Source organism: Synchiropus splendidus, chromosome 3 (assembly GCF_027744825.2).
Source record: "Synchiropus splendidus isolate RoL2022-P1 chromosome 3, RoL_Sspl_1.0, whole genome shotgun sequence".
In the NCBI taxonomy this organism is placed as follows: domain Eukaryota; kingdom Metazoa; phylum Chordata; class Actinopteri; order Syngnathiformes; family Callionymidae; genus Synchiropus; species Synchiropus splendidus.
Window position 1 is genome coordinate 25,673,466 of NC_071336.1, and position 26,395 is coordinate 25,699,860.

The 26,395-nt window shown below is 44.1% G+C and overlaps 1 protein-coding gene across 4 annotated transcripts in view; it reads left to right on the plus strand.

The window, feature by feature from the left end:
- The first annotated feature begins 4,080 nt into the window (after positions 1-4,080).
- mkxa (mohawk homeobox a) overlaps positions 4,081-26,395 on the plus strand; it is a 28,014-nt gene continuing 5,699 nt past the window's right edge. For 2 of the 4 annotated variants that reach the window (XM_053859849.1, XM_053859850.1), the window contains exons 1-5: positions 4,081-4,167; positions 4,725-5,026; positions 7,078-7,237; positions 10,327-10,480; positions 13,241-13,606. In XM_053859849.1, the coding sequence (XP_053715824.1) occupies positions 4,827-5,026; positions 7,078-7,237; positions 10,327-10,480; positions 13,241-13,606 (880 nt within the window). In that variant the 5' untranslated portion in view covers positions 4,081-4,167; positions 4,725-4,826. The remainder of the gene's footprint in view (positions 4,168-4,724; positions 5,027-7,077; positions 7,238-10,326; positions 10,481-13,240; positions 13,607-26,395) is intronic. The other 2 variants (XM_053859851.1, XM_053859852.1) reach the window with 1 other exon arrangement.

Consider the following 26,395-nt stretch of genomic DNA (forward strand, 5'->3'; position numbering starts at 1 on the left):
AAGAGTGAGCTTTAAATGTTCCATCAAAATCTCATTCTGGACTGAAATGAGCTGCTTGGCAGAAGTCTGGACTCTCTATGTGCTTTCATGGTCTCGAATTATCATCATCTTCTTGGTGATCACAAGACAATATGAACTTGTCCAGTGATATTTTTTGGGCTGATTTACTCATGATTATTGTCAGTGGACACCCTGGAAAGGTGACAGGCCCATTGAGCCATTTGTTTCCTCCAAGGAGCAGCATTAAGAGGCCCAGACTTCCAGCTTCTCAGATACCTCTCGGTCTTCTTACCCCAGTGTTACAGCATAACCATGTCCTTGCTTCCTCCCATTTGGAAGAGCTAGAACACCACTCCCGGGAGGCCAAAGCCTTCTTTTCTTCTACAGCTACAGCTTCAGGTGAATCCAGTCTTTAACCCTCTAATTTCGTCCATTGGCTCAGAGATGGTGCTTCAACACCACTGTAACTGACTGATCCAAAATGTACCTACCCTACTTTTTGTACATGAAAAGCATTTCTGGATTGCTGAGGTTTCTCTCTCCAGCCAATGCAGATGCTAATTCATGCTTTCATAACTATTAGAAACTCTTATTTGAGCGCTCTTCTCTCTGGTCTACCAAAGAAAAATAACACAGAAGTGTTTCCCTGGAACAACCCTAGGTTTTCTGTGATCTTTGTCTCAAAAAAATCATGCATTTTCAGTCGGTTTTGCATCTTGTTTTGCCATCTTGTTTTCTTTTTTTTTTCTTTTGAAGTAAAGTCATCTGTTTAAAAGTATGGAAAGTGCTGTCCAAGTTCACTGATGCAGCAGCATTATTTTGTTTAGTCCAGGCAACGTTGAAGGCCTTTTCGCCTCTTGGATGCAGATGAGGAGCTCATTCTACCATTTAGGACTCAGGACAGGTTTTCAAATGTTAGAGGTCTGGACTGCTAAGAGACTTTTCACTCCGACAAAGTTCTGGGTCTGGAAATGGTGCCATTCACACTCTCAGAACCTCTTTTTTCAATATTCCCAATTCCTTGTGGAGTTTGTATGTTCTCCCCAGCCATTGTGTGGTGAAACACAAGCAAACAAATGCAATCTGTTTGCTTTTGTTCAGGGATTCCTCCATGTTTGTTGTTGTTGTTATCATCCTGCAGTCCCATGTTGTCTGGAGTGCAAACTGTTAAATTAAATTAAAATAATAAAAAAAATGAATAATGTTGTAATTAATTAATTGTTATTAACTTGTTAAAGTGCCACTACGAATATATGTCTGTATATATACACAACACGCTCACAAATGATGTTGAAGTTTGCAAGCCCAAAATCTTTTAGGGCTCCAGCCGTGAACTGTTTCAGGATCCCAGACAGTTTTTTCCCATCTGGATGCGCGGGCTGGTTCAAAGCACGAAGGCCTTTGGTGGAACGCAAACCAGGGTCTTCTTGCTTCGACCTCACCACCTGCCGTGGTTATATCATTTGTGAAAAATAATTTTCACTGCATAATATGTTGAGAAAACTTGACTCTCATGACTTTAGAGACCTATTTTTAAAAAAACTGACATTTAATTGGACACAGATTTAGATCTGTTTTTTGGGGCTTGGACATTGTCGCTTTAGTAATAATACATTACAAAACATTTAAATGAGTCAAGTGACACAGATGAATGATATATGAACTTTCTCAGGGAACATTTTTCGGGCCACCAATTCCAAGTGCCTCACATTATACTGATGGATGCAAAATGAAAGTTAAAAAGTGACGCAGTAAAGAGTTCGCTCATCACTGCAACACAACCTCCTTCAGTTTGGATCAGTCTGGACTCTATATTAAAACGTCATTTTAATACTTTAAAATATTATAAAACCCCTAAACAATGGTTTTTAATCAGGTCCACCTGTACTTGACGTCCTCGTAAATATCCATGTTGAGCTGAACCGAGGTTAAATGTCAGCCTCCTGGCTGATGAAGTTTGACACCCCTCTAAACTATTAGACACCTTCCACTGGAGAACGGCGAGGACGGGTTCAGACGGCGGGGTCACAGCGGCGAACCAAGGGTCAAGCGAGGCGAGAAGCAAAACTTACACATTGTGCATAACCTGCGCAAATAAACTTCCCCTCACCTTCATTACGGTGATTACATGACTGGACCTTTCAGGGCATGTTTGCACAAACAGTTAGCAAAGGTTCACTTCCCTGTTAAACACAAACAAACAATAATTACACACACACACACACACAGATCTCCAGTCGTATAGCCCTCGCGCTTGGTCACAGCCTCGGATAAACCCGCTGGTGAGGACATTTGACTCAAGTTTTATAATAGACGCGGAGCCACAGATGATCATCTCCAGAAATCCCCCCTTTTTTCTGCGGTTATTGTTGCACAGAAGCACAAGACACCAGCTTTAAGCCACACGCTGATAAAAGATGAGCTGTACTCAGATAAACGTCGCCCTTGTTTCGCTGAAACATGTTCTCCTGCGCCGCCAAATGCAAACAGTGGTCCGGTCCGGCACTTTGTGAAAACATTTTTCCGGGCCTGTAATCTCCTCTGATGCAGACAAAGTCACGGCTATTTCGACGTGTTTCTGCCATTGTTTCGCTGCTGTAATAGGCGATTTCAGACACCACATTAGCACTGGATTAGTGTTCGGTCTGAGCTGCTGCTTGCACCCTGGTTTTGTAATCTGTTTAATTTCACATTAAGCTGCACAACTGCATCAGTCTCATGAAACACACAGGGCGTAGTATTTCGACGCCTCATGAGTTGTTTTATCTTGTTAAAACTAATGTGATTCTTAATAGATTTTTTTGGAGCCGCCCTTTTTTCTGTTGCCAGATGAACTCTCTTTTAAAGATGTGGATCTAATAGAGCTTTTTTTCTGGGCTTGACGTTGTAGAAAGTTTTGTAATCGCACATCACTTCAGTCTGGAGGGTGGAGGAGAGTGAGAGGGAACTGTGACATCACATTAGCGGGACCTGTCATGATGTTTGGGTTAGAGACTCTGAGACGTCATTGGGAGACGAAGCATGTCAGAGAGGAAGAGGAAGTCGACCAATGAGGTGAATGGATATAGTAGATGAGGATAATTCTTCACTGTAACCTGGGGATTATGCATTTAAAATCCCATGTGGGCCATTTAAATGACTTCCCAGGCCAGATTTGGCCCCCAGACCTTGTGTTTAACACATGAGACCAACATGGTGCTGAGTCCTTCGGTTCCTACTCCCATCTGTAGAAGCTCAGTCACTCAGGAGAGACGCATAACTATGACTGCTGCTGCTCCGGATAAAGAAGGGCCAGTTGAAATACATGATATCTCCCTTGTGAGGTGATGAAAAATGCAGATATTCCGAAATGAATGGAGACTTCAACATCCTACGTTATACAGATATGATACTAAATTTCCATGGTATTAATACCACAGTGACACCGGCAACCTGGCCGTAAGATTTGCTGATTCCTAAGGCTTGTTTTTTATTTGTGTTTTCCTCCTTTTATTTTACTTAAAATTTATCTTCGGGTCTGTGTTCACGTTCACTCTTTTTTGTATTCCTTTGTAATTATTTAATTTTAATGGTGTCGTGTATCTTCCTTTTTTTTTTTTTTTTTTTCCTCTCGTGACTGTCCTACTCTCTAGTGAGGCGTTCAACTGGAGGCAGACCGGGGTCAGACCCTGGACACACTGGAGACATCTCGCGGTAAAACTGGGAAACTTTGGTTTAAGTGCTGCCCCCTTGACCTGACTTCAAATAAGAAATTGGGTGGATAGAACTGACCATTGCAAAACACTCACCACAGAGTTTTCGGCCCTTAAAATGTATTTACAGAAAACAGAAAAAATATATTTAAAAAAAAAAAACAAGAAAAGCCTTGAAGTATTGTAGCGCATCAAAACACAGAGCCGTTGAGACGCCTGCCTCCTCTGCTGGCCGCGGCCCCTGAACCGGTGTAAACGATGGGCAGTATGTTCGCAGGCTGGGCCACTGTGCTGGGAAACATGAGCACGGCTGCCTATTCAGATTCCCGGGCGGAGCGGCGCAGGTCGCCGGATAAAGCGGAGGAGGAGACGGAGCTCGGGGTGTTCGAGCTCTGGACCTCAGGAGGGGAACATGTGAGCGGGGAATGGGCTGCAAGCTGGAATACTGTCGGACACCGCACAGACACGCACCCAGGTAAATATCGCGTTTTTCGAACCGCTATTTTTGTCACACAGCCAAACGTTGAATCGATGGACCGATGAATAAAGTTAGCGACTGAGTTCTGTGAAATTAAAACGCTCATATTAACATTATTTCACGCTAAGTAGCTTTGTTTTCGCGCCAGTTAAGTGTGTTTTAAATTGCTTTTATGATTAAAATATAACAATTAAAGACTTTTTTTTTTAACTTTGACATGAAAACGGTTTTTATTTAAACCGACTGAAACGACTGCTTTGTTTTTAAAACTACAGATATTTATCCGAAAATATTCACAAAAATCGATGCCGTTTTCAATAGAATCGCTTCGTTTAAAATTAAATAAAATGCAGTGTTATATTTTGAGCGTCTTTAAAAGGTCATTGAACGCATCACAGTGACGCAAACACAAATCACAAGGTTTCCTCTTGATTGAAATCCATATCTATTGGTGATGATCTTAACATAAGCGGCTCCCATTCTGTTTATACTTATATGCGACTATATATACACTATATATATATACTATATATGTGTTTTGTTCTGTTCAACAGGAGACTCGCCGGGACGGTTTGATGCCGCAGGAGGAATTTTGATATTTTTGAAAGTTGATTTTGGAGCGGCACCTGAGACGTCCAGGACGACAGTGACCAAAGATGAACACCATTGTGTTTAACAAGCTGAGCAGCCAGGTCCTCTTCGATGACAAGGCAAAGGAGGTGGAGATGAGCAGCAGAAACTACCTGGAGGTCATCGACGGGCAACATGCCGACCTGCTGTCTGCCAACCAGACCATCATCAGGGACAACCAGGCCATCAGGCACCGGCGGAGCGGGTATGAGCTTGACCTGTCTGTGTGAGTGCTCATCTTTACCCATATCAAGTCACAGCCTTTTACACTTTGCAGTTTAATAACCTGCTGGGTCACTTCCCACAAAGTAAATTCACACCTTGTGTGGTCTGGTCCTTCACTGAAGGACTGTGTGGGTTTGACAAATATTTTATTTAGTGGTGGGTGAAAGGCCTGATCAGGCTTTTTTTATTGGAGAAATAAGGATGTTTATGACGACAACAGAGGGGGACTGTCCAGCAGGAAGCTTGACTAACATCGGCGTGAGCGTGAAGGTGGCACCTCCAGGGAAGCATCAGAACTAATGAGGGCCATTAAATCACCCGACACAAGTGCATGTGTGTATGTGCGTGTGTGCGGTTGTGTGTGAGTGTTAGATGTTGAAACCCAACTTCAGAACACGGGGCGAAATGTGCTGCAGAGTGTTCATACCGATCTAGATTACAAGGAAAATATTTGTAGAACATGAACCTCAGGCAGACTTGAGGTTAGACTAAAATATGTTACATCTGCAGCCGGGCAGACTTTTAGGGAGATAAAGGGCGACGCGGAGCGCAGCACCATACTGACATCTACAGGTTCCTCAAACCTGAAGGCACAGGTGAGACTGACAAATGTGTCCACGTTGAGGCAGCTTTTCGCCTCCAGTTTGAGCACCAACGGCTCCCTGTAGCCGGATTAGTTTGATCCCTGACACGTCCTAGTGTTACAGTCTTTGGTTAATTTCAGACTGTTGTGTGAGGCTCGGCACTTTGCGAGGGTGTGAAGTGTCGGGTCACAAATGAAAGACTTGGTGTGTGTGTGTGTAAGTCAGCGGTTTGCAGGGAGGGCAAAGAAAAATCCCGAAAAATTCGTTTTTCTCACGCACTCCCTTCAAATCTACTCATTATTTTACAATCTTTCCTCAGTTTTGTCTCTTTGTCCAACAGTTTTTTGCTCAAACTTTAACCCCACAATCATCCATCCTGTGCTTCTCACTGGACTGGAAATTAGGGTCCACAGTACCAGAGGCAGTGGCTGAGACAGAAATGTTCATACATGTGAAGAGGTTAACAGCTAATAAGTTGCGCTACTGAGGAGTTAAAAGATAAATGTCTCACCTGGTCTCAAAGTTGAGCTTTTTTCAGTTGTGATTCCATCGTGCAAAAGACAGAACAATCTCTCTTCCAGACTTTTATAATCGTTCAGTGCTGAACACAATATCAATTTCTTCATGATAAGCGAGAAAATACTGCATAATTTTAAGTAAAAATGATCATTTTACTTATTAATTTGAAACTACGTTTCTTGTCTGGCTTTGTTGAATTAGTGATTGAGTTCAGTTTTTATCTGAAATACAATGTTTCTATGTACAAAATATGTTACTTTAGTGCACACCTTTACGGATCAAAGCACACTGAATGCTGAGCTGTATGAAAATAACAATAAATACATCAAAACCAACCTCAAAATGGGGTCAGAATATGACGTTATAATGTGCCACATGTTTGTGTTTCCCACATTTTGACCGATTCTTTGACAGATATTTAGCGATCACTTGCTGATCTGAATGAGAACACAAGCCTCCTGAGGGTGTCAGTAGAGAGCAGCCAAGTGGTCTCCCTCTCCTGTCTACACTGACCTCTTTTAGAGAAACCTAGTTTTTATTACCATTCACGAGAAAAACGTTACAAATGCTAATCAAGTTTAGCACCTTTCAGAGTCAATGTTTCTTAACAATATGTAACTTGGCAGTTCATGCAGGTTCATTGTAACCTAAATTGTATTGACGTTGCCTTGTTTTTTCCTGGTAAAACTTTTTTGGCATTTTCTCCGCTGCCTTTGATCTTATCTGCAAAAAGGAACCTCGGTATACCTTAAGCTGCTTCGAACACTTTTCACTTTAACTCAACCAAATCATTAAAAGTAGCAGCTGAAACTTGACTGCCACTTTTTACCAGCTCAAGTACTTTCCAACTGGAATTTACATGTCAGCCACTAACGGAGTGTTTCCTGCCAGTCTCTCCTAATTACAGCGTGTGAAGTGGCTGACATCATGGCCCGTGTTCCCTCCACAGGGGTCGACCCAGCGGCGGCAAAGTGCGCCACAAGCGCCAGGCCCTTCAGGACATGGCCCGCCCGCTCAAGCAGTGGCTCTACAAGCATCGGGACAACCCCTACCCCACCAAGACGGAGAAAATCCTGCTGGCACTGGGCTCGCAAATGACCCTGGTCCAGGTGGGTCCGCTTTCCGTCAGGCCTCCAGTCAGTCGACGCACCAAACTATGTTGTGTGGTCCTGCTAACCAGCTCTTGAACGGACTGGAGTTTCTAATGAGACTGGCAGAAAGTGTTTTCATAACGTGAGCTCGATATTTTATACAGCGCTAAATGTTGTTTCTACCTTTGGTCGGCCAATTTCCTACTTAAAATATTTACAAAATATACCGAAATTAGTGCTGGGCAGTGTGGCCAAATATTGATGTTGAAGCGTTATCCAGGGTTTTATTTTCTTCTTCAGGAGGCTGAGAGGAAAAGGTGACGTTTTCAGACTTATTGTGGTGAACAAGTGTTCTGTCTTGGACAAGCTTTTTGTCTGTTCTATTCATGTTTAACCCTTAGAGTGAGAAGGTAAACATGAAGTTGGATATCAAAGGCGTGTCAACTTTTGGCAGGGTTCTTTCATTTTGGGGGTCTCGTACACGAAGATGGCACAGAGAAGTTTGAGGAAAATGATGGAATGAAAGACAATAATAAAGAAATTTCACTGTGGAAAATATAGTTTTAAAATAAATAACATAGTAATAAAATGGTTTGGGCTGTAATTGTTTTCAGTAAGCCACAAAGTGTAGGTGGAAAATGTTTAAAAATGAAACAAATAAATAAGAAAAAGCAAAGAGAAACTTCGATCATTTGTTCTTAGACAGATATTAACTATTCTAGGTGTTCAGTTTTGAGGGTAAAAAAGTGGGAAAAGCAGGAAAAAAGATTGATAACATGAGTTAATCTATGCATTTGTTTGATTCAGTCAATGCTTTTGACTGTTTTTTTTTTTTTTTTAACTCATTTGTTCTAAGTATTTCTGGGGGAAAGGAGGAGGGTCTTATGTGAGCCTGAAACAGTAAAATTCTTTCAAACATTTATCTATGTATTTATTCATTTTTTGACCCATTTCAAGTCCTTCTTGTTATTATCGACTTGTTTAGACACGATCCTGAACGTGTCCTCTTGAACTGAAGTATAGGAGCATCAACACACAGTAGAGTCAAAATTTTTATTTGCCGCAAAAAATGTAATTCCGATTTTGGGGATTATTCTTAATGTTATCGACTGGTCGCACGTTTCCATGGCATCACTCCGCTTCATTCTTTTACTTTTATATTAAATGCAGTGATCTTGTTGGTGGGGGTCGGTGAAGACTGACCACCTGAACGTCACGTCACTGTTTGTTTAGCGACCAGCACGTGCAGCTGTGTGTACACTATCATCTGGCTGACAAGGTCACTGATACGGCCTCAGAGCGACGGCTGCAGGAGGGTTTTTTTTTTTTTGACCGCCGGCCACGCTGCGTAATCTGGTTCTCATTTTGGGGGCCCTGATGGAGCTGTTTGTTTTGGTGAAGGCGAGCGGAGTGAGGAGGAATGCTCCCTGGGAGGAGTTGTACACACCAGTACACACGTACACAGCATCAGTTCAGCGCAGTCATTTTGAAGCTGCCTCCAATATTTCATCGATACGAATCTAAATCTGTGTGAAATCTTGCTCCCAAATTAGGATTATTGAAGTACATGTTTGGGTTTTAAAGGGACGTCATCTGGTAAATGTAGCTGTGGACGCCACAGTCGTGTCAGGTGACAGTTTGAGTTCATGCTCTACAGGCTCAGATTCTCCACCTTCACTTTGCTCGAACATGAACGCACCACTTCACATGAATCAAACAAAGTTCTCCTCAAAAAAACGCCAGATGTCTTCAGCAACTAAATCTGTCACGTTTAAGACAAACAGCTGCTTCTTTCCATCTAAATATTGGGAGTGATTTCTTTCATGTTCGTAACGTGGCGTCGCTCTCGTCCGTCATCGCCGTCGTTCCCCCCGGGGTCGCGCTAACTGACGCCGTCTGCGGGCAGGCTACGCTATGTGTGCTGCAGACAGGCTGGATCTCCGGGTCTAATCTGTCTGTGTACCACGGGAGGAGGCCCTCTGTGACGGTCCTCGCCGCCGGCGCCGTGTCTCCTCCTCTTCGCTCGGGTCAACGACAAGATTCCTCGCTTTGCCCGAAAGCAGTGGACGTCACTCGCATAAGTACTTCAGCATACGCGGCCTCATACGCAGCTTTCAAGTCAGAGGAGCATGAAAAGTTATTGTAGCTCCACATCTGATCGCCTCGCCGTTGACACGAGTGTCTCTTTTATTGCAAGTCAGTTTTGGAAAAAAAGCATGTGCCAGTCCAGAGTAATCATTGCGCCTCTTGGATGAAGTATTACGTTAATGATGCGTTCACTGGCCGTCATGCATCCTGAGCAGCGCGTCTGTCTTTTCTCTTAAAGTCCAGCCCCAGCGCGAGTTTGTGTGTCGGATCCTTGTGATAATGAATTTTCAGCAGAATTGGCAGCTCGTCCAAGTAGCAGCTTTACATGAGATGACAGCGACAGGACTGCGGTAGCTCTCAGGGCAAAGGTCACGCTGTCAAGCTGCTCGCGTTCAAACGGTTCCAAAAGTGCGTCAGGTCTTGTCGGGAAGTTTTGAAGCGAAAACGCTCACCCTCTGCTCTGAACGAGACAACAAATGTCTTTGCTTTTTGACAGCCAGTTGGCCGACGGCGTCGTGAGATCACAGGTTGCATCAGTCACTTCGGACCCGGCAACAAATTGTGTGGTTTTTGGAAAGATTTTTTGAGGCTTAACAGACTCAAATCTAAATGTCTTTCCCATCCTGTGAAGTCGATGTTTTTTTAACGTCATTGATAAGACAGACCACTATTTTTGGGACAGAAAACTTTTTCAACTTTCGGCATGTATTTGTTCGGCATGTTGAAGTGATACAAAGTTGTATTGTACTGTCAAAAGATGGAAAAATGGAACATATTTTCATATTCATTTCGCAAAATATTCCCTGGTCCTTGTCCCAACATTTCCTGAATATTCCATTGACATCCGCTCAGAACCTTTCGAGTTATTTTGCAACAGACTGGGAAATAAACAGAAACTTTTTGCAATAAAATGCTCCACACAAATCCACCAAATGACACCATTTGTTGCATGTATAAAGCAAGTCTGGAACCAATGCAAAACAAACGCTTCCTCATCCCCGTGACTGTCTCCTTCTCAGGTGTCCAACTGGTTTGCAAATGCCAGGAGGCGACTGAAGAACACGGTGAGACAGCCGGACCTGAGCTGGGCGCTCAGGATCAAACTCTACAACAAATATGTTCAGGGCAACGCGGAGCGGCTGAGCGTGAGCAGCGACGACAGCTGCTCTGAAGGTGAGACACTTTTTTCCCCCCTTTTTTTTTTAAAAGATTGACTTCTAAACGCACAGTGTGGAGTGAAGAATTGCAGGGTGGGGAATAATCCCACCAGTCAACCATGAAGCGTAAACATTCAGACTATTTTCTCTCCTGCTCGACATACAGAATTATTATCATAATAATTATAAGAATGTGCCATTAACTTTGACTCTGTCTTCATTCTAATATCAGGCAGATGAAATATCTTGTGTGGCAGTGTCACAGTTTTTATATACAATCCACTCCACCAGTCATCACAATGTCTCTTTATATTTCTACTTTCAGACTGTGATTTGTCTTTTTCATCGTAGAACCTCATCGTAGATTTGCTTTTCAGGAGCTCATTATTTCGATTTTTTTATTGGTCAATATTCAGTTTGTAGATGAGTCTAGTCCATGACATGTCATGAATAACATGCGAAAAAGTGAGCTTTTTCCTATAAAAAAAAAAAAATGTTGGATATTATTAGTCATCTAAAAAATGAAGTTAAAATTAAAAACAAAATAAAGTTTATTAACCAGTCAAAATGTGGGTCAAATGGTAAATCCTAAGCTGTATAAAAGCTTCAACTGTTGTAGTGCCTTTTGGGACGTATGGATTTGACATGCTGCTGGCAAGGTTCACCTGGTTATGCCTGAAAAACAAAGGTGTCTGATTCACCTAAAGGGCATCCGGACTATGCTTCAGTGGCTCTGCTCCATGACTCTGCAAGATGCCTGATATGATGATGCTTATAAGGAAGGCTTCATGTCTCAAGATCAGACAAGGTCACGATGGTGAAGGTCATCTGTGGAACGTGATGAACTTCACCTGATACTTTCCTGTGACAACGTTTGCACCGATATAAACCCGATGCACTTTACGCAGAGTGACCTGCTGAATCTTCTTACGTCACACTTCTTGGGCTGCTAAAATTCTGACACAAAAAGCCGGCTGGTGCCAGCTCCCTGCCTCAGATGCTATGCAGAGCCATGTTCTTGGCGGATATAAACGGCGAGCGTGTGACCAAGACGCCAGGCGGCGGGCTGCGACACGCTGTCATTAAGACACCCCACCGAGCCAACCTCTGTCTCCCAGCCTGCAATTGGAAATGACTAGCTCACAGTCAGCATCTGCATTTACTGCGCACACATGCTGACTCTCGGGGGAGCTCAGTGACACCGATGAGAACATGTCAAGTAAGCAAAGGATAAGCACAATTTTGGAACAGAATGAACGCGAAAAGGGGAAGAGCGCTGCAGTGTCAATGATAAATTCTTGAGGAAGCGCGGCGGCGGGAGGAACGCGTGCTCAGTTTGCATCGCCACAAACCAGCAGCAGTGGCTCGGTTTATCTCCCAGACGCTCTGATACATTATGTTTACGAAGTCCATCCCAAATAAGCCAGCGATATTTTTGAAGGCTTTTGTTTTAGAGGCTATTTACGGGGGTGGAGGTGTCCCCTCTAACCCCACCGCCACATTCTTACTGTCCTGAAATGGTTCAAGTTTTCCAATGAGGTCGGTGAGAGGGGACGTTACTGTGAGCAGAAGTGAGCAGCAGGTCTGGTTTATTGTTTTATCTCTGCCTCGACAAGATTGTGACACTCGGGTCTCGGGGTGGAAAGGCGAGCCAGTGCTCTACCTCCATGTGGTTTTTATATTTGTGAGCTTTGATTTAATTTGGCTTCGACCAAATCGCAAACCTGCCCAAATTACAAACTTCTTGGCGCAGAAAGTATCTGGAGAGTAGTTTGCCTTGATTTCCCGCCTGCGCGTGTTTTATCTTCCTCCTACTTCTTTCATCAGGTACGAAGCTGCTGCTTTAATTCAGACTCCTCGGCTGCGCGGTGCGACCCCACTATCACTCATTTCTGCTCAGGAAGTAATGGACCAACAGGAAATAGACTGCCACGGGTTCTGGTCTGGTAATGCTCCCTGAGCCTCGGCGGGGCTTTACGGCTTGTGATGCGATGCCAACAGCAGCGCAGGAGACTTTAGATTTGACATATTAACTGACCTGCCATCTGGAATTTCCATCTCGACTGCTTAACTCTAAAATAATGTCACTGCCCAAACAAAATGTGTTTGTTTGCAGTCAAACTGGAAGATGTCGGAGGATCAGGTTTCCAGGCCACTCAAGGTGGTTTTAATGTGTGCGGTTTTCAAGGAGATTTGACCCTTCTAAGTTCCTCTTTTGGCCAGATTCTAACTTTGCAGTGAGACATTGTTGGCTAGTGTCTGCACTTTTCATGTCGGGACATATCACTTCAGCTTTGACGTCTTCTTAAGCAAGACAATTTTTACGATCGTCTGGTGGACTTTTTGCATCGGAGGGTGACGCAGAACTCCGTGTTAAGAATGGTTGGGGTAGGGGATTTTCAGGGGCATCGTATATTCGAAGAGCAGAGTTCTTTGTATAAGGTTCTCCTCAACTGACGACAAGGTGGTGCTGTCATTCCATCAAAATCCCTGCGTAGGGTCCCCCTAAGTTCTTGGGAAAACCCTGGGTAGAGCTCAAGCCATGGGGTGGCGCTCTGTCAGGTTCCGCTCTTGAAATACAAGTGTCAGCACGGTATAAACAGTATGTCAAGTAGCATCAGAAGTAGGAAACTAAGAGTGTTTACGATGGTCAACCTGCAATGCCCGAGCCTGTGTCGGACACTTGGCCATCCTCAGTATGTGACGCCTTGGAATGTACCTTGAGCTTTGTAGTAGCAGCGATTTGATCTGAGACCGGCTTGTCTTGCACTCGCAGACGGGGACAATCCTCAGAGGACACAGAGCGGCCAGGAGGAGCTCCACAAGCCGATCTACCAGAGCGTCATCAAGAAGGAGGGCTCCTCCATGGTGGGCATGGCCATGGGCATGGGCATGGGCGCGGGGCTGCGCTCTGCCTCGGACGCCGCCTCGCTGTCCGAGGACTACGTGTCTCCGCCGAAGTACAAGAGCAGCCTACTGCACCGTTACTTGAACGACTCTCTGCGGCACGTGATGGTGGCCAACGCCGTCATGGACGCTCGCAGGAGGAACCACTCGGGCTCCTTCAGTTCCAACGAGTACGACGACGAGCTGCTGTCGCCGTCCTCCTCGGAAGCAGAGGCAAACTTTGTCTATCGATCTGGTAAGAAAAAAAAACTTTCCCACCTCTCTCGGCCAAATGTTCCCACCTGATGGTTTGCGACTAGACAGGGCACTCAGGCGAATAAATGGGCTCCGCAGTCATGACGTGTCTTCGCCCCGATTCTCATCTGGAGTGGAGCTGTTATTGACACACTGTTACTAGCTTTCTGCTCCTTCTCCACTCCAACTCAGTGGAGGAGGAATTCCCCCCAGCCAGCGCTCTGACCAGACTTTAACAAGCCAGACACAACAAGGCCATGTGGAACACTCTCGCAGACTACTGTTTGGCATCTCTTTGATCTTGCCATGAGGTCCTGCTGACAGTGCCGGGGCACGGCCAAACATGCTGCCTGTTAGCAGACCGCCTGATTCATGAGAACAGTTTCAACGGAGATCTGTTGACAGTGATGCAGCACTGTGTAGGTGCGTGGCTAGAGGTATTTTTTGAAACTGTGGCGTTAAATGAAACTGGCTAAAACTATACTGCATTTCTAAAAGAGGGAAGAAGCTTGTTGTATTAAGATATGAATTTTTATGTGCAAATTGACTTATTCTACGTCAGGGCTGTCAAACTCGACCACCCAAGGGGCCAACATATGAAACGCAGACCAAGTTGAGGCCCAGACATCATTCAATATTTGGTGAACAGACTGTTCATGGTGATCTTTGCAAAGAAAAACACAAATAATTTTGACACCAGGCTTCTCTGTGGTCGCCTTCAAGCACATAAATTGTCCACCTACCCCACTCACTCACAACGTAGGAGACAGTTTTCTGGTTTCCTTCTTGAAGCACAAACACTCAACCCCTTTCCCATCTTTCATTGAAATCCTTTTATCGTCATCGTTTTTTAGGATTTTTCCAGATGAATTCCTGACATTTATGACTCCACTTGCTAGCCTGTCTTCCAAGCTGCATCACGAGCTGTTTGTGGACTCAAAACCTTCAGAATTAGATTTTATGCAGAGGGCTCTTCGAATGACTTGGAGAGCCTGACTTTGACACATGGTTTCTACATGCTTCTTTTGTTTAGAATTGAGCGCAGAATGGCTGGTGAAGGAACACTGGCAAAATGTCATGATGGAACCCGTCCTAGTTCAGACGTGGGCAAAGTGCAGGCTGGTGGCCCCATGTGGCCCTCGGCCTGCCTTTATGTGGTCCCATCAAATATGAGGATCTTTTTTTTTTTTTCCCCCACAGCCATTAATTGTCATGCTGAAATGTTACATTATAATGGATTCATTGGTGAGTAATGCAAATTCTAATCGTATTTATTGTCCCTCAAAATAAAGTATCAAAAAATATAATATATAAAGTTCCTATATTATATATATATATTTTTTCCCCCATATATTCTCGACCTAAAATGATCTTTCAACATTTATGATTTTTAGCTAAAATGGAAAACATGTATTCCACCAATATACAATAAACTACTGTATTTGAAGCTCAAAATATCAGTGTTGAGACTTTTCTTTTTTCCTAAAGTGTCAACGCACCATGGCATTTTTCCCTTGGTTTACAATATTTTAGCAACAAAATATTAAAATGAAGACCATCTTTTCTTCTCTTTTGGGTGGGATCGATGGAGTACCAAAACGCCATCACTCACTCTCACTCACTATATTGAAATGCATTCGAGGCGAGAAGTAGTGCAACCCAGTTTAGTATTGGATGAAACTTTGAGGCTACAGCTCTTGCATGAAATCACTCGCCGGGCCACAGTCGGACCCCGGGCCGCAGTTTGTCTACATATTTTTTCTATGGGAAAGAGAAGTCGGAGGCGTGTGTGGACGTGGGACGTTTGAAGCGCATCGAGTTTGACGGATATGATCCTCCTGAATCAAAAACCTTGTAACCCTCTGACCTGAACAAATATCAGGCTGATTTCTCATTGAGGCACCTGCCGGGACACACAGATGGAGAAGGAAACAAAGAGATGGATGGACCAAGTGAGACTTGTAACTCCCTCTCGAGTAAACTTTAATAAGAGCAAGCCTAAAAAAGAAAAAAGAAGGGGACCTGATTCATTCACCTGGCCGTCCTTCTGCTTCTAATCAAGAGTAACTATTTTATCTGCATGGTTAATATCAAGTCTTGGCACCGCCGCCTCCCTCTTGGATTTCTTGGGGTCTGGCACTTTTACAGAAGTGTTGCTCTGTTACATGCGAGAGAAGCTTTAGAATCCACACATGGAAAGTTTTCCGCTGCAGTGTTGACTCATGGGAAGGAACACCTGCTGGGGCCCTCCGCTCTGCCGACCGCAGCTACAGAGAAAAGTCCAGAGAATTCAATTTGGATTCAACATCTGATCTCGGCGCTGAAGACTAAGCAAATAAAAGGGGAGAGGAAAAAGACAAGAATATATTTTATCTTTCAGTTTCCGCCTCACTTTTATATTTCAATGACTCTTTGGAGGATTTTGACCTTAGTAAGTTGGCATCTCTTTTGTTGTGCCATCTAATGTTAGCGAGCTTGATCTGCTGAGTGACATATCTGTTGTTGCAGTTTTATCGCTACATGATCATGAATTACAGTACAAGGATTCTCCAGAGTGCCTTCTGTATGATGGTTCTCCATGGAGCAATAGAATTGCCGAGCCACAGATGAAGCGAATGACCTGACTCAGATTCACTTTTCGGTTCCTACCTGAGTTGTGTCTCTTATTTTAAAGAAGTAAATGTATCTGTGGTCACTGGAGGGCTCCTTGTCAGTTTTTTTTTTTTTTTAACTTGGGAAGCAAGTGTGTCAACCATGGCGCAAATAGTCCCGTGTTACTGGGTCAAACACAATGGCACTGAAATCTCCAGAACCCTCCAGAAATACGTACAACAGAATTTTTTTTTGCACAATACTGTGAAACACTAGCAATATACTGGCTTCTCGCCAGTGCTAGAGCAGTGTATACAAGTAGCATCCGACTTACGACCGGGTTAGGTTCTGACTAACCGGTCGTAAGTCGGATTGGACCTAAGTCGAATGCCATTCAAAATAGCTGACGTGAGGGTTATAGATACGAGTGTAGTGGTAGATGGCTGTGTGAGAGTGAGATGCTGGGATACTGTGCTCCCGTAACTGTCGTACGCGATGCTGGGCTGCTACGTGCTGCGGTGCCAGACATTGAACTAAAAAAAAAAAGCATCTGGTGGTTGTAAGTACAGGTGGACGGAGGTCGAGCAGGTTGTAAGTCGGATGTTACTTGTACAGGGTTCTCGCCAGTGCTAGAGCAGTGTATACTAAGATTCAGATTCCCTGTGATGCGTTTCCTCCACTCTGCTAAGGTTATTGGTATCATTTTAATTTCAATATTTTTGCCATGGTGCACTTTTATTTATGCTGTTAAAAGCTTTACGTTGTAGTAAAGCCAAAACAGTTGAGCGTGCTTTTAGGTGGTGCTTTTAGGACAAATGGAACGGGGAAAGTGGTCTTGACTCGTCCCTAGTTGTTCTCGAATAGGGGCAGTTTTCTGTGTGTGTGAAAAGCAATGGTTGCGTTGCTCCCTACCGTGTCTGTTTGGTTTGCATTGCTAATGTAGCCAGTATTTTAAATGGTTCCGTTAAATGGTCTTTACTCATCATAGCCACATTCCAGTGAAATGTGTCATGAACATAGGAAGCACACGCATGGATGCAGAATGGGTGTGAGAAGCGCGGTGAGCTCAGCGAATCAGAGGCCACAGGACGAGTCAGCTGACTGACCAGCTAACTGAGCAGATTTCAGCAGCATGTAGCCCTGTCATGCTCTTGATGTGCCAGAAGAGGCGCTTCAGTCGCTCAGCGCTGCTCCAGCGTCAGTTCAGCTGAAGTGAATCTGGCAGCTTGGAATGGTGCTACCTGGTGAACTCCAGCTGGGAGAGGCCGAAGGCCGATGGAGCGATAGTGTCTCCGCACCGGCCAGGGAATGTGTCAGCGTCCCTCAGTGGGAACTGGCTGATTTGTCCGGGAAGCCCAAAGTTCCCTGAAAGTGTTACAAGGTCTGACGCCGGCGGGAGGGAAGCGGCCGTGAATGAGATAACACTTCTGGTCTGATGCATTTCATTAAAACTTTCCATGACAATGACAGTGTGTCTCCAAGAGTCAGTCAGTTGGGAGGAGGAGGAATTCAAACAGCAGAAGAAGAATACAAACAGTGTCTCTTGGCTGGTCCCTCGCCTGAATTCCAGCCTGTAAAACAAATAGGATTGGCCAAACTCAAAGTGGCGTGCCGGACAACCCTCATACCATTGGTGGAAGGTCCATTAATGGGCCAACTGGCTGTTGTGGCTGCAGCCTGAGCCCACAATGTTATCTGTGACTACAGTGGGCAGTCAGACGTGGCAGGAGATGGAGAGTGTAGATTTACCTGGGCGGAAAACTAAACGTCTGCCGGCGAGAAATGACTCGCGCACACACACCAGCGACACTCACGCACTCATGTCCAGTCCAAACACACACACACACACACAGTCAAAAAGCCAGTGGGGAATTTCATTGAGCACGAGGAGCGGGAGAATTCCATCGCACATGCCAGGGGTTTCATGCCAAATTACCCTTTAATGGGATATTAAATGGCAGGAATCTGGCTGAATGTTTTCGCTCCTTGTGCCGCACTAGATTTCGTCCCGTCCGATACCATAGTTGTCATCATACGGCGAACATTTCCCAACGTTTCCGCGGAGGCAGAGTGAGCGATCTCGGTCAGACGCCGTGCTCGGGGTTGACAGCGGAACGCTGAGTCGGATACTCTTGCTTGAGGACTCCGGGTGGAGCTGAGATTTATGGTTTCCGCACGGACGTCAGAACGTGGATCAGGGTTTTTCACACTGTCCTGGTAGCTGGAGATATACACCCGCTCATTTTGTTAGGTGGGGTAGTAATTTACAAGTCATTTTAGAGGTTTTAAAAGTATAACTTTTCATCATTAATGTCAGCTGTAGCTGGTCAGTACATTAAATATCCAAAAAAACAAACATTATATTGTGGACTGGACATAATATATGAAAGTACGGTGCTTTTCAGGGATTGTGGACATAAATAACTACGTAACCAAGCAGTAATATGATGAAAATAGAAATTGATTTACATTTTATATTTAGAAAAAAGTAATAATAATGAAATTTGATCTAAAATAAAATAGCAAATAAGGAAGTTATAATCAATAGAAATCATTTAGTGGGATATAATTTATATTGTAGCAATAAATATGAAAATATCAAATACACAAAAAAGATAAATATTGACTATATATATTATTTGTAGTAGAATTATGAATTAAAACTATGAATTAAAACTAAATTGATTGAGACAGGAAACATAGCTAAATATTCCTGGGAAGAAATATGCAGTAAATTTAAACAACTATTTTTGGAAGCAAATTCACAGGGTAGGAGTGGTAGAATATATATATAAATGACAATTTTCTCTTCATGACTTTGGCTCCATGTAGCAGTGCAAATATAAAATGTCAGCGTTTGACAGCAGCCACAAACCCGACAGGCCTTTCGACTCGGGTCACTCAGCTGCGCCAGACAGTTATTGAATGTTCCACTCTCGTAAGGAGTGCTGGAGTCGCTCAGGTAAATGAAGGAAAAGCAATGTCACCGAGGAAAAGAAGGCCTGGACTCGTGCGCCTGAAGGAAGAAGGCAGGAAGGTTTGATTGCTGTGGACAGAGGCAGAGATTTCGATCGAGTCTGTTTTCGTATTCCCCACTAACAAGATCTGCTTAGCTGAATTTGCTCCCACAATGATGTTTATTCCTAGAATTCCATCTGCAACAGCTTGAGCCGCAGCTTCGCGGAAGGTTTAAAAGACGTATGTGGTGACCAGCAGCTAGCAAAGCGACGGGCCTGTCGCGCTGATAGACAACGTCATGAGATGCTCATGGACTGGCTAACTTTTTCCCCTGCTTTTCCAAGACGGCCACTTGTTTTGCCAAAACCAACTGTGCTCAGGTCAGACGCGGGAATCAGTGTGGAAGAGATTAGAAAAGTAGAAGTTATTTTCTGTAAGACCAGGAAGATTCGGAGAGTGTGGTTTGGAAGAGCAGACTGAGCGACTCATATTTATTACAGATGACACAAGGATTAAAATGTATTCGGAGAGAGACTAGGATGGAATCAAGACCAGCTCTCGCTCCAAATTTAAGGTCTCATTACGCGGACTGAAGTCAACTATTAATGATTTTGGTCAGAAAATTTCCCTGAAACTTTAACAACTGAATTTCGTCTCGTCTTATCTTATCCTCTATGGCGAGCTGTGAAACTGTGACACCTAGGAATACATCAGCTGTAGCACATCATTTGGACTTCTGTATAACAAAATGATGATACAAGCACAGTAAAGATAAATAAATAAATACAGTAAAATAAAATGTCGAGGAGCCACTTGACGTTAGAGTGGAGTAAAGTTGACTCAGAGATATCCAGACTAAACTAATACTTACTGTGTGGGGAAACAGATGTTTACTGTATTTTTATAATTTCATTCATCTGTTTAAAACAGTTGTATTAAATGGACAACAATGCTTTTATTTATTTTAATTCATGAGATATTTTCTCAAGTTGCGACAAAGTGAGCTGAAAAAAGTGAACATATGTTTACAATCTAAAAATCAATTTACATGAGGCCAACATTATTTTGAAAATGCATTAATAAAAAAACAATTAAAAAGTTAATTAAAAAAAGGACAATTCTGGCACAGATAGCGCTGTCTCCCGCCGCAAAGTATTTCTCTTGGAAGTGTGTCCATCAACCTTCATGTGATGTTCAAGAACGGAACTGGTGACTGCTGGTGATGGGCTTATGAGGCTTCATGAAACAGTGTCCTCATTTTTAGAGCCCTCCAAATGGCACTCTCTGCTCTAAAACCATTGGATTTGAACAACTGTTTCGCAACAACCTCATCATTTTTATACTGGCAGCGCCACCTATTGCGCTCAGAAAATGAGGAGGTTGTTTCATGAAGCCTCATCAACCCATCGCTGGTGACAGCAGGTGTGTCGAGAATGTGTGTCGCATTTTTGTCAACAAAGAGCTGTGTCCAGTGATGGTCATGCTTGCATCATTGTTGTTGATATTTTTCCATGTATAAAGGATTAAGATTACAATATGAAAAAGTAATCTACAAAATCAATGAGACACTTGTTTCAGTTCAGTTTCACACTAATCCAGGTCCAGAAAACTGCAGCACTGGGACACATCTTCTACCACGGTCTGCGCTGAGGCTAAGTTTATGACTTGTGTGATGTTGAACCTGAACATAAACTCTAAAATCATGACTTTCCCGACTATCTGGGAGCATCATCATTCAACTGAGTTCATGGCGGGGTTTTTGAAATTTCATTGGCTGTAGCGGAGTACAATGGAAATTTGGCTTTAGAGACTCCAGCGACAGGAATCTGCTCTCGCTTGAATGGCGTCGCTCATTCTTCAGTCCCTGGTGGCGTGAATGAAACACCATGACGTGCCCATCAGGGTGTGGCGGGTCGGGTCCTGGTGACGGCTGCGAGCTGGCAGAGGCGCCGCGTCGTCCTGGCATTAAACTGCAGCCGAGGATGGTGGAAAGGTGGATGAAAAGAGATGGTGAAGATGGGATTTTGGCTTCTGACCACAAAACAGCGCCTGAGTGTTGAGGCAGATGCTGCCCTGGCTCCAGACTGTGTCCAGTCCGGTGACCATCCCGGCAGACGTGTTAATGGTCGCTCAGTAACTCCCAGCGAAAAGCGCGGCCTAATGAGTCCCTCCAGTTGGTCCCTCTAAGAAAACCCAGCCGTCTTGTGAGAGAAGCTGCCGTCTGTGTTCAACTGAATTTCCACTTTAAAAACGGTCGAGAACAATAGACGGCCGTTGTGTTCCCACGGGATGGAGAGCCGTTTCATGAGAGCGCCAGAGGTGTGACCTTGTCAGAGTCCAGAACACACACTGGTGGAAATCCCAGAAGAGTGTGAGAGGGCACATGAACCCACCACTGAGGGCAATTGCTACATAATGATGCAGGAAGAGCAGCTCAAACGTATCATTTGGCCTCCAGCTCCCAAAAAGGATATTTTTGGGAGCATGAAATCACTTGGAAATCCAAATACTGTTTACTTGTGGTTTGGGGCTGTTTTTTAACTAATGTGTGTGTTTTGCACAAACAACAGCCATTCATCTGAGGCTGGTAATGTTCCTGGGAAACCTGCAACGAAAGCTGAAAGTTCTCCTGAGGCGAGATGTGGACTTGTGATGAAGGGAGGTATAAGGCCAACCGAGCTCAACATAAGCTCTGATAAACATGTTCAATCTTAGGGTTTGACTTTATCATCGACTGAGTGCTCTATAGCGCTCCCTTCAGTCCATCTAACTCGGCTGAGTATTGGATTTCGACTAGGTGAGGGGTGGGGGAAAGGAAAACATGTTGGATAAAACCAGATTTGTTTGTGTTAGCAGCTAACGTAGCAACCTACCATCAAGATACCGCTCTCATCCGTTACACTGGACCACATTGGACCCAGTTCGCTTCCCAATGTTCCATGACCTTCTCTGTGATACAGCGCTTTTCCATCTGTACTGACCACTTTTGATCGAGAACACACCACAAGACTTGCCGTGTCGATGGTCACGGTGATTCATAATGCTATAGCCGATGCCTGAATCCGGTCACACTTAATGTCTTGGGCTTCTGTCGGAGCTTTCCTTGAAAGCCTTCGCTCAAGTCACGTTATTGTTCGCTCCGTAGCTTCCAAAACTCAAAGAAGTGTATCTCTCCGGTGGAGCCCCATGCAACTCAAGGCCTGGGGGCCAAATGCAGCCGATCTCTGTACCTTTAGGACGTTAACTACAGATGGTCCAAAATTGATTTTCAACTTGAAGTTGAAGGAATGTTGACGTCACCCTGAAACACAAGAGTGGTCAAGCTTTACCTTTTGTCTGAGTCAGTGGAGGAAACCTCAAAATATCTGCATATAACAGAAGGGAATTCAATTGTTTCTTGTGTTCACCAAGCTTCTCCCATCGACAAGGGCCACGTCCTGAGACGTCCGAATTGGTTCCACACAACTTTCCTTCTAAATTTGACTCCACCGACAGTTGACTTGTAGTTCGCTCAACACTTGCAAACCTTCCTTGTGTCGCCTCTGAAATATCTCACTGTTATCACCACTGGTTAAAGGACTGGTGCCGTTTGGTACTCCGGCACATCGCGGCACGCGCCTTCCCACCCCCCAAAACACACGAGGAGCAAACCTTGACAGCGTATTTACTTCTTCGTCAAGGCGCTGTTCTCATTTTGGCTGATTTACAAGAGGCCCTGATTACATTTTGTTTACTGGCACTCGTAAACACAATGAGGACCTGGCAGCGTTTAAGCATCTCAAACACTGTTATTATTCCTCCATCCAGTGAAAAGACATAAAGCGTAATCCTAATTGCTGGATTTTGGTTATCTGCCCCGACCACAGCCACACCAGTGTGTCATCCGCTGGGCAGACGGAGAGAACAACAACGTCACGGAGGGGAAAAAAACAAAAACTACGTTTGAGAATAAGTGGCTCCGCAAACGTCTGGTCCGAAACAGTTGTTTACAGCTATCAGCTCTAATGGCTCAATATGTTCTTGGTGATGAAAGTCTTGTCAGGGCCCCTGTGTGATGTTTTTGGCTCCGCAAGTGCAGCTCTTTGGACACGTCTTCATCTCTGTGAAGACTGGAGGATAAAGGACAAGAGAAAAATATTAAAACTTGGGATTGGCAGACTGCGGTGGAGGCAAGTGCCAAGGCATTGCTAACTTCATTTGCAGACCCTTCTTGACATTATAAAAGGCACAGAGCATTGAATATATGGAAGATAGAAATGGAAAAAAGTCGAGCCACTGAAAGAGAGTTCACTCGGTGTAGCACCTCATCATCCAGTCAGTGGTCTGGGTGAGTCTCAGATGTTCTCCGGCTTGTTAATCTGAGTTCTTCAACTGACAGAAGTTATCACCTCTGGTGCTTGTTCTTAATGTTCACACAATTTGCCCCAGGTATTCCAAGGACAAATTGAGACATGGTCTCCAGACATGTCCCGTGGCCTCTTCTAGTCGGACATGTCCTGAATACCTTGCACGGGAGGCATCCAGGAGACATGGCTTGTACTCTGAGTGTCTTCTAAATAACTGAGCACCTCACGCAATCTTTTAAGAAGAGTCCATTGGGAGATAACTCTTGTATTTACGACCTTGGACCTATGGGACTATAAAGCAAGATCTTTGACTTTTGGCTCAGCTCTTTTTTTTTTTCACACGGCATCCTTCCCTCACTCATGAACAAGAGTCCAGGGTACCTGATCCACCAAGAACAGTGGTCTTAGGTTTCGAAACAATGGTGTCAGGCATTCAGATTGGGAACTGAAATGTCCCAGAAAAAGACGTTGAAAAAAAATGGTCTTGAAGAAAGCATCATTTCTATAACATGGTACTCTAAACTTTGTACCATCATTTGGAAATCAGTTGAGATTAATAACACAACGCCTCTAGAAGGAAAAGTACCTCACATTTTGGCAAACAGAAAACTATATCAAAGAGGAATCCGAAGGCGCCATGGTGGCTGAGACTAAAAGTGACTGAGGGTGATGTCTTTCATCATCATGCTAGCACCCTGCTCAGCACCATATTCACTCAGTTACTTGTGTGAATAAAGGTTGATTTTCACGTGCATTCACACGAGCATACAGTATCGTTTGGTCACAGTTCTTATTCCAGACAATCTGAGTAAATAGATTCAGATTTACAAAAAAAAGAAAAGCAACTCATTCGCGACATGAGCCGTCTCATTGCTGCCTCTGTTCTTTTTCCACTTCTGTCATCGGCACCGAAGCCAGGATACATTAAGTGGCGCTGTTGGAAATATGAAATGAGGGAAAAAATTTGAGTGAATTTAAACGAAAATGATCCGAACCACTTTAATAATTGTTTTATAAAAGCGAGAACAACATTTATACGTGTTACGATTCCATGTTTGTGTTGTTCTTGAACACGTATCAGCGCGTTTCGATGCCCACAACAGCCTCCATTGTTTTTGTTGGTTAAGAAACTATATAAATAATAGTCTGGTCGATAATTTTATTACTTTCTTTTTATGAATTGCAATCCGAAGAGAAGCTAAGATGCCAAGCTACACTTTTTCTCCATGTTGCTTTTGGTCAGCACAGACTCCTGAGGTCTGTTCGACCGTCCGCGTGCCAGACGGTTTCCACACACTGTAAGTGTGATACTGGAGAGCGTGTGTTTATTTGTTCCCAGCCCAGCATTTGTGCTACAGAACGGGCCTTGTTTATGGCTAGATGTTGCTAACAACAGCAGCAGATGGTGATGATGATACACAGCCACCCCCATCCACAGCCCTCTTAACAGGTGTAACCTCACCCACTCTCTAATTTGTCAGTCTCAACTTGTTTTCCCTCATTTTCACCAACTTTCATATGACTTTTTTTCTCTCTCTTTTCCTCCTTCCTGCCCTCTTATTGCTCTCCCCCCATTACCCAGCGGTGATGTTAAGCGAGCTAGTATTTTTGGACTTAAAGCATGATGCCAGAAACCATTAGGCTTCTTAGATTTCCCCTCCAGCGGTCCGTGAAACCCCACTGTCAGTAGAGCCCAAAGGCAACAAGGATGAGGACGCAGTGCTCAGTAGCGAGGTGGTGAAAGAGCAGAGCAAACACAGACAAAGAATATGAGGGCACATTTTTAAAAAGGGCATCTGTGATTTATTAGATATTTATAGTCTTTTGGCAAAACTGTGAAGTTTTACGTGTCTTATTCTCAGTGGAAACTTTGTGAACTACCAAGTCCGGGGCATCCTTGCAGACACAGGGGGATCCCAAACTAAAGATCCATAATTGAGATCCGACGTGCCGCTTTTCATCTTCAATATATCAGGAGAAAAGTTTTCACCGCTCTAACCAAACAGCCGGAGTGTTCCCTCACCGCCTGACTATTTCCAGCGACTGGTTCCTTTCCTTTGCTCTCTGGCTACTTGTAGTTATCTGTGGACTGTAGCATTATTGCTTCCATTTCAAGGAACGGAATGATAGAGGTTTTCCTGAGCCAAGATCCAGGGTGTCCTTTACCTTAAGGATGGAGCGATGCAGTTGACTACTAAAATAGTCGCCGATAGCTTCATCTATCGACTAGTCGGGACGTCATCGCACCCTTCGTCACCGCACATTCCACAGCGAGAGGAGGAATGGATGAGGCTTCCAACGTGACCCAAAATGTCGGAAGTATGGGAACATTCCATGATGGATCAAAGAGCAGAGTAAAATTTCACCATTTAACACTAATTAAGCGCAATTTATTACACTTTTTAATCTTCTTTAATGACATTTTACTACACGACAATGTGGGTGACTTCGTCACCTGCACGACTCAGAGAGTGGAATAATAACAGAGATTGTCAGCGACTAGTCATAAGATGCAGCCCTTGTTTCATTATACAATTTTAATGCAAATTCACACAATAAGCAGGCTTTTAGCTAGGAGGGCGTCTGGGCGTCTGCAAAACATGAAAAAATGGACATCCAATTCTTGACCGTATCTTGGCCGCCAGATTACGCCGGTATATAGCGGCCAAGATACAGTCGAGAATCTGGCGTCCATTTTTTCATGTTTTGCAGACGCCCTCCTAGCTAAAAGCCTGACAATAAGTCAGGGCTCACAGTGCTCACAAGTACGATTTGAAATAAGTTATTGCATCATAATTCGGGGGAAAGAAGGGTCACAACGTTCCACATTTCACAGCATTCTTGATAGCTGAAGAAGAATGAGAAGGTCTGGGACGACACACTGCGTGATAATT